At 35.0% G+C, this 8,498-nt stretch overlaps 1 protein-coding gene across 1 annotated transcript; it reads left to right on the top strand.

Moving 5' to 3' along the window:
* Window positions 1–1,242: 1,242 nt before the first annotated feature.
* LOC130807334 (protein THYLAKOID ASSEMBLY 8-like, chloroplastic) lies at window positions 1,243–1,776 on the top strand. Its single transcript, XM_057672510.1, has 2 exons — window positions 1,243–1,275; window positions 1,372–1,776. The coding sequence occupies exons 1-2, from the start codon at window positions 1,243–1,245 to the stop codon at window positions 1,774–1,776; spliced, it is 438 nt and encodes a 145-aa protein (XP_057528493.1).
* The last annotated feature ends 6,722 nt before the right edge of the window (window positions 1,777–8,498 follow it).

The following is an 8,498-nucleotide window of genomic DNA, read 5'->3' as shown; positions in this document are numbered from 1 at the left end:
GTTTTCAATTTTGTTGCCCCTCTATATGTCAAAACATTTGCCGTTACTTCTCAATATATATCTTGCACTATATTAATATATTTCTTGGGAATATTGTTTTTTGTCATTGCCTACCAAAATACTTCTCTTGGTGCCTTATCGTATGCTTTTTCCAAGTCAATAAAACCATGTGTAATCTTTTGTTATAGCTCTATAGTACAAAACTGTTTCCATTGTAGATCTTTCTGGCATAAATTCAAATTGATTCTCTTATATGGATATACATCTCCTTATATTTATCTCTATTACTCTTTCTCATAACTTCATAATATGGCTCATGAGTTTTATTTCTCGATAATTATGATAATCTTGGACTTCTTCATTTTTGTAAATGAGCACTGGAGTACTTCTTCTCCAATCATTGGCATTTTGTTTGCTTCCAAAATCTTGTTGAATAGATCAATTAGCTAAGTTACACCAATCGTTACAAAGCATCTCCGTACCTCAATAGGTATACCATCTGGCCTAACCACCTTTTTAGCTTCATGTTTATTTAAAGTCCCTTTAACCTCTAATTTTTTTTTTTCGCATAAATTATCTATTATAATCTGATAGAGTGATTATAGTATCCCCTACAACATATCCTTGTTCTCTATTAAATAACTTATCAAAATACTCCCTCCATCAATCCTTGTTCTTGTCATTAGAATATTCTTATCCTTATTCTTAATACACTTTACTACACCTATAACAATAGTTTTTGCTTGTCTTCTCTTTGTCATCTTGTATATCTTTTTTTTTTCTATCTTTCTCCGCAAAAGCCTTTAATTTCGCCAAAGCAAACTACTACTTTTTTCTTAGTTTTGATTTCCTTATACTTGGCTGAGTTTTCCTCATTTTTGCATTTTCCTAATGCATGATAGCATTTTTCTTTTTCTTGATAACTGTCTTGACCTCCTCATTCCACCGCGTTATATCCTTGTTTAGCACTAAACTACCCCGAATTCTCTAAAATATGTGGCTCATCGAGAATGGTCCATCATGGTTAAAATAAAATGCATAATATTTCTCAATTAGCCAAAGGAAGATACATACATAAATTTGTCTTTTATCTTCATTATTAGTTTCACACATCTTCCCCTATTGTATTTTTTTCATAATCCGATGTTGTTCCTTGTTACTAGAAGACTAAAATTGTGTACATTCAACCTCTCCAATCTCCCCAGTTACGTGAGAGCTACCTAATGGAATTAGGGTAATGCAATGTTCACCTATGTTGCCTATTATGGATTTATTGTTACTTATTTCCTTCCATCATCAATTTTCATGCTTTAAAATTTTCTTGCCCTGAAAATGTTGTGTATCTCATCTAAAATGAAATCAGGACTGTAGGTGTTTGAGTTTGTGAAAAAGGAATACCCACCAGATCTATCCCTGTACTATGACATGATTCTGCTGCTAGGAAAGAACAGGTCGATTGAGAAGGCAGAGGAACTTTTTGACGATCTTAAGAAGGAGGGTTTGCAACCTGACATACGAGCATATACTGAATTGATTGGTGCTTATTTTCAAGTAGATATGGTGGAAAAAGCAATGGAAACTTATAATCTGATGAAAGCTTCTGGTTGTACACCAGATAAGTTGACATTGATGATTATGGTAAGAAATCTGGAAAAGGCTGATAAAAAAGAGCTTGCAGCGTCTGTGAAGAAAGACTCTGAAGAATACGTGGATGATCCCGAAAAGTTTCTTGAAGAACTAGAAAGGAAATATGCAAGAGATCCGATCATCATCTGATTGCATTTTCTGCAATTGTAGTTTTGCTATAAATCATATGGTTTTACTTGTGCTAGGATTAGGCTAATTTTGTATAGTTAGAGGCTTATAGCCTAGTTGAGTATAGGATTTTTGTTGCAAAAATAGATTCTACTCTCTTTAACATCAGCTCCTCTGAATTGGTTATTTTATGTGTTTTTACGTCGTTTCAGACAAAAAGTTGGCTTGATCTTGTATGATAACTGAGCCAGAAACAGAATGGTCTGTTGGGAAACAACAAGCAATAATATTTCATGAGCAAGATTGTACTCTCTGGAGATGAAGAGTTTTAAAGTTGATATTTTAGGAGCGAGTTAGTCATCTTTAAAACGGGTTTGCGTGATACCCACCCTTAAAAGCGTGCTACATACCTCAATATAAGCTAAAAAGTGTGGCAGACGAATTATCTAAACATGGACGCCCTCCCCAAGTCCTAACAGAAAAACGAAATTATAAAACCATAAGGGTAGACGAACCATCTAGAATGGACCCCCTCCCAATGCCCTTAAATAAGAACCATATAGGATGGTTTGGGAACACAGAACAAAGGCAAAAACAAAGCAAGACAGAAAAAAAGGGTAATTTGCTTTGTATATCCATGATTCCATCAATATGGCCCAAAAATTGCTCGAAATTAACCTTACGTGAATCTCGTGACATTGATTCAAACTCATATAATGAGGTCATAGCCTTAATTAATGCTGGAAAATGGCCAGTGCCAATTAAGCAAGAAATGGAACCTTTCCATAAGAGTTGCACTTGGAAAATGTCATACCTATGGAAGAAGGGGACCGTAAAATACTCAAGTCGTGTTACCGTAGGGGGAAAAGGGAGTGGGTAGGCTTTGTGCTAATGTGGGCTAGGCGGGAAAACAAATATTTTCTGTTTTGTTTGTAATATCTTGTATTTTCTATTTTTATCTGCTGGGCTTATGCCTATATTAGAACATATTGTAATCATTTGTGGATTTTGAGAAATTGAATAAAGGAAAGGAAAGGCTTGGAGTTACGCAGTACTCGAAACTGTGCGTTCGTTACTTCATTTCTTACTTGTGTGTGTGTTTGCAAACAAAGACAGGGTGTGTCTCAAAGCTACCAGAGCGGTTGTTTTCAAGATGGCCATGGGGAATCCTAATACTCAACAGAGACTTGATCAACTGGAACAAGAAATGGAAAAGTTGAAAGAATTGTTTCCCAATCAAATTAGGATGGAAGTGGCAGCCGCATTGGGAATCGTCAAGAAACAAGAAAGTATAGATCGAACTTTGGCTATCTTGATAGAGGGGCAAGCCAAATTAATTGAGATTGGAATCCAATCCGAAGGCAATTGGAGGAGACATCAATCGGCAATACAAGAAAAACAGAATGTGGAATGGGCGGATAGGAGAGATGTTGAACAAGATCTTGAGAAGACGAGGGACTTGTTTTCAGAACAAATTGCAGCAATGGAGGGCAGAATGTTGAAGAAACAAGAGGCGACTGATAAAACTCTTGCTCAACTTGGTGAGGAGCAAATGAGGATGTTGGAGAAGAAAGGAACAAGGTCGTATAGTCATATGGGGTGTCAAGAATTCAGTTGTGACCAAAGAAAGCAAAAGGCCAGGAGAAAAAAAAGGAGGAAACCTTTAATTTCAGCAATCAAGAAAAGGAAAATAAGGGAGGGAATTGGATATGTATCAGGTTGGACTTTCCAAAGTTCAATGGAAAGGACCCGGTCGGATGGTTGATGAAAGCAGAGAAGTGCTTCACAATTTACCAACTCAGTGAAGAAGAAAAAAAAGTAGTGGAGGGAGAAGCCTTGCTTTCGTATCAATAGGAAGACCTGCGAAAACCCATCAAAAATTGGCAAGAATTAAAGTCTTGGATACTTAGATATTTCAGACGGTTGGAGGAAGGGGATTTCAACGAACATTGGTAATCATTAGAGCAGGGAGGAACAATGGTTGAAAATAGGCGGCAATCAGAGGGAGGAGAGACCTATCTTGAGTGGGAACCGGGAACTAAACTTAATTGGGCTTTCTTGAGGGGATTGAATGATAACATTAACGGCCCGTTCGGTACATGGTATTAGAGGGCGGTAATGATGATAAAATTAAGTAATAAAAAATTTGGTTGTTTGGATGTCTTCAATGGTAATGGATGGTAATAAAATAAGGTAATAAAAATTACCAAAAAGGACCATTTTTATTACCATCAAACAACCTGGTATTAGGCTGTAATGGTAATGAAGTATTATTGTGGTAATAAAATAAGGTAATGTTGTTTCGAGCAGAAGAAAAAAATAATGAAGAAAAAAAGGTAATGTATGTAATTATCCAAAAAAATATTATTATTAAAAATAAATCATTAGATAGAATAATTTAGATACAATAATGCTTTTAGATACAAATATACAATAATGAAACTAAGAGTCATTATCATTTTTTATTACTAACAACCAAATGCAATCAATGGAATATTATCTTCCATTACCATTCTTTAGTCATGCACACCAAACAAAAGAATCTTCATTACCAATTCTCATATCCATTCCTTCATTACTATTGCCATTACAATATTTTATTCTCATTACTTCATTACCATCAACCAAACGGGCCGTAAGTGTGAAGTGAGAGATCTTGGACCCACTTGCCAAGGGCAAACAATAGAGTAGGCAAAGAAGATTGAACGGATGTAGGGAACGACGCTGTGGACGGGCCGGAAGTCTGGTGGAAGGGGCGACGGTGGTCGATTGAATCGTGGGAAAAGTTGTGTTGAAGAGAATCTATTCAATCCAGCTTTAAAGCAAAAAAGCCCCAATTCCTCAAACCCTAATTTTGTGAACTACCCTAATTTCGCAAACCCTAATTTTCAAGGTTTCCAATCTGAAATCCGACAAAGCCTCATGTGGAGTGGTTATGGAAAGGCGACAAACTGGGTGTCTAGGCGGTGGTGGCTAGGTGGCGAGGCCGGAGGTGGCCGAAGTGAACAAATCCGACCAATAACAGCTACTAGGATGCGGGAGAGGAGAGATAATGGGGTATTTTCAATTTGTTGCAAAATGGGAAGGTAATTATGTATATTACCAGAAGATATTAAATGTGAGTATAGGAACAAAGGAAGAGGAAGCAGAACAACAAACTTATGTGATTCTGTTTAAAGTTTTAGAAACAACACATACAAGTAAACAATGAGACAAAAATTCCTTGGCAATCTGGACTCCATGTCCTTTAAGTGATGATTTGGAGTTGACTAGTGGTTGTCAAGTACACCCGACCTTCTATGTATCTCAACATAAAAACATAGCGGGTGTGAACAACACAATAACCACTACTTGTCCTTTAAGTGATGATTTGGAGTTGACTAGTCGACCCGCTGACATCCTACAAGTGAGACAACAGGGGGAATGACCACAAGAAGTGTTGGCATTATGGGGAAGGATCTGATGAGTCCGAAGCGACATGGGAAGATGCAACTAAATTCTTTAAGGCCTATCCCAGTGCTCATCTTGAGGACAAGGTGCTCAATTTGGCCGGGGGTATTGTCATACCTATGGAAGAAGGGGACCCTAAGTACTTAAGTCGTGTTACCGTAGGGGAAAAGGGAGTGGGTAGGCTTTGTGTTAGTATGGGCTTTTCTGTTTTGTTTGTAATATCTTGTATTTTCTATTTTTAGTTGTTGGGCTTATGCATATATAAGGACATATTGTAATCATTTGTGGATGTTGAGAAATTGAATAAAGGAAAGGAAAGGTTTGGAGTTACGCAGTACTCGAAACTATGCATTCGTTACTTGTTCATTTCTCACTTGTGTGTGTGTGTTTGCAAAAAGCGACTGGGTGTGTCTCTAAAAATATTGGGAGCACCCAAGAAGAAAAGAATGCGTAATGAAATTGAGTGTTCAAGAAGAAGGAAGGTACGCTGAAATTCGTTGGTCCAATCGACATGGCAAGAGTTCGGCAACAGGGTTCAACCAAGTTGACGGTGAGGACTTCGATGAAACTTTTTCTTCGATAGTAAATGCAATCTATTAGAGCTTTGCTTGTCATAGTTCCCATCAAATATCTTTACTTGCTTCAACTTGATGTAAAGATTTTTTTTTCCTCCATTGAGAATTATTAAAGGGAAAAGTTAGTCAGAAATAATCTGACCTTTTTTTAGTTTTCCTACAATAATCCCAACTTTTGATTAAACATGAATATTTCCAATTAATGGAGGGGCTTGCTATGAATGCACAAAGGTAACCTCTTATCTATACAACAAGTCATTTTGCATAAAAAACAAATAAAAATAAGTACAAAATGAAATTACAAAAAAATATAAAACATAAAAGAGAAATCAAGTAAGTTTATTTTTTGATTTTAAATTTTAATTTTTGATAATTGAGAATTTTTATTTTATTTTTGAAAAACTTACTGTGAATAATACAACCTTTTGTTAATTTTTCTACAATAATACCAACTATTGATTAACTATGAATAATACCAACTTCGAGGGGCATTTTCTTAGAATAATACTAACTTTAGTTTATTAATTAATTTACCAATATTTTGTCGTCTTATAATCACCTTTAGTTTGATTTTTAACATGTTAGGGATTTTCTAGGAAAACACCCTTTCAAGTTCATATTATTCATGGTTAATTAATAGTTTGTATTATTGTAGGGAAATTAACAAAAGGTTCTATTATTCACGGTATTTTTTTCTTTATTTTTTCTTTCTTTAGCAATTAACATGTAAAGATCGGTCACTATTTGGGCAACAATGTTCCTAGATAAGTGACGTTAAAATTAAGGTTATTCATGGTTAATCAAAATTTGGGTTATTGTAGGAAAATAAATGAAAGGTTTGGATTATTTTGGATAATTTTTCCTTATATATAAAAGAAGATCTATATGAAACAACCTAAAGGGTTTGAGGTTGTTGGCAAGCATGCTTATGTGTGTGATCAATTGGAAAGGTCCCTCTATGGCCTAAAGCAATTCCCAAGTTAATGGCATAAAAGGTTTGACTCTTTAATGGTGACACATGACTTCACAAGGAGCTTATGATAGTTGTGTTAACTTCAAGAGACTTGTGAACAATTCCTTAATGTATCTTTTACTATATGTTGATGACATGCTTGTAACATGTAAAGATTTTTATATGATGGAAAACTTCAAAAAAACCTTTTACTAGTGAGTTGGATGTGAAGGTTCTTAGTGAAACCAAAAAGATACTTGACATGGAAAGTCTTTAGGGAACAAGAAATGGGATCTTACGCCTTAGTTAGAGGAGGTACATCGAGAAGGTTCTTGAATGCTTCCCTATTAGAGATACCATAGTACTATGTACTCCACTTGGTTTTTGTTTTTGGTTCTCTAAGAAATTTTGTCCTCAAATCAAGGATGTGACAGTATATGGCTCATGTACCTTATATTGACGCAGTTGGTGGCAACATATATGTATGCTCTAGATCGGATATTGCACAGTCATGAGCATGGTTGGTCGGCACATGTGATCTAAATCCGAGAAGGGTAATTGTAAAGCGGTTAAATGGTTGATGAGGCTTCAGATACTTGAAGGGTACTTCAAACATTTTACTAAAGTTTAGGAGAAATTCTACTTCCTTTACTAGCTTGTGATTCAGACTATGCTGATATCTTGGGTATAACATGTCGACTTCGGGAACGATTTTCACTCGATGTAGAATGACAGTAAGGTGGAAATCATCTTTTAAAGATGTCATCGTACAATCCACCCATATTGAATCGATTAATTACTTTTCTTTGTTAAAGTAAAGTGTATTCATAAAACATTATTGTTAGTGAAAAAGAATTTGATTCTCAAAGGAAAAAAAATCATAATTCAACTTCATCGAAGATTCAGGTTAGCAAATTTGGGATAAGCAACAGAAAAATTGGCGAAGGCAAAGGGTCCCAATGAAAAGAGTGATTGATCTCGCACCAGGGCAACGTGGGACGGTTCTGTCTTCCAAGCATACATCCGTTATTCCAATTTCATAAAACCAAATCAAACCAAATATATTTCGTTTTTTGATTTTTCAATCTTATCCAAACCGAATTGGACTGCAATCCAAACCGAACCAAACCAAATTAATTCAGTTTGGACTTTTTTTGTCCAATCCAAATCATATTTACAACCAAAAAAAAATCTAAATTGCAAATCAAATTAGATTACCAAAATTGTAAAGAAAAAATAGGAATGACAAAATGAAATTTTAAATTATTGAATTAAGGTTTATTATTGTTATGATAACACTTACGTCAATTTTGTTAGTGTTGCCAATTAAAATATTTTATTTGCATGTCAAGTTGCACAAGATTCAGTTAATAAGTAGTTTTGCTCAATGTAAAAAGTGAGCTTCTAATTTAATTCGGTTTTGGGTTTTTAGTATGCTCAAACCTAATCCAAAACCAAAATATTTCGGTTTTGAAAACTCCAATACCAAACCAATTTATAAAAAGTCCAAACCATATTTTTTATTCATTTGAATTGATTTGGTTTGCGGTTTTTCCTCGAATAACTTTCACCCCTAACCACGACATCAATCATGAAAAGTAAAAAGAAAAAAACGATATTGGTTTCTCAAATTTTACTTTTAGTCACTACCACTCATCTTGGACTTTTACATAACCCATGACCGGAAACTCGAATCCAACAACCCTAGAGAGACTACTTTTGAATTTTTGAAATAGATAAGTAAAATTATCAAAAAAAAAAGCATA

This window comes from Amaranthus tricolor, chromosome 1 (genome assembly GCF_026212465.1).
Source record: "Amaranthus tricolor cultivar Red isolate AtriRed21 chromosome 1, ASM2621246v1, whole genome shotgun sequence".
Lineage (NCBI taxonomy): Eukaryota > Viridiplantae > Streptophyta > Magnoliopsida > Caryophyllales > Amaranthaceae > Amaranthus > Amaranthus tricolor.
The sequence above is the reverse complement of the archived record's forward strand: the minus strand, read 5'-3'. Positions and strand labels throughout refer to the sequence as shown.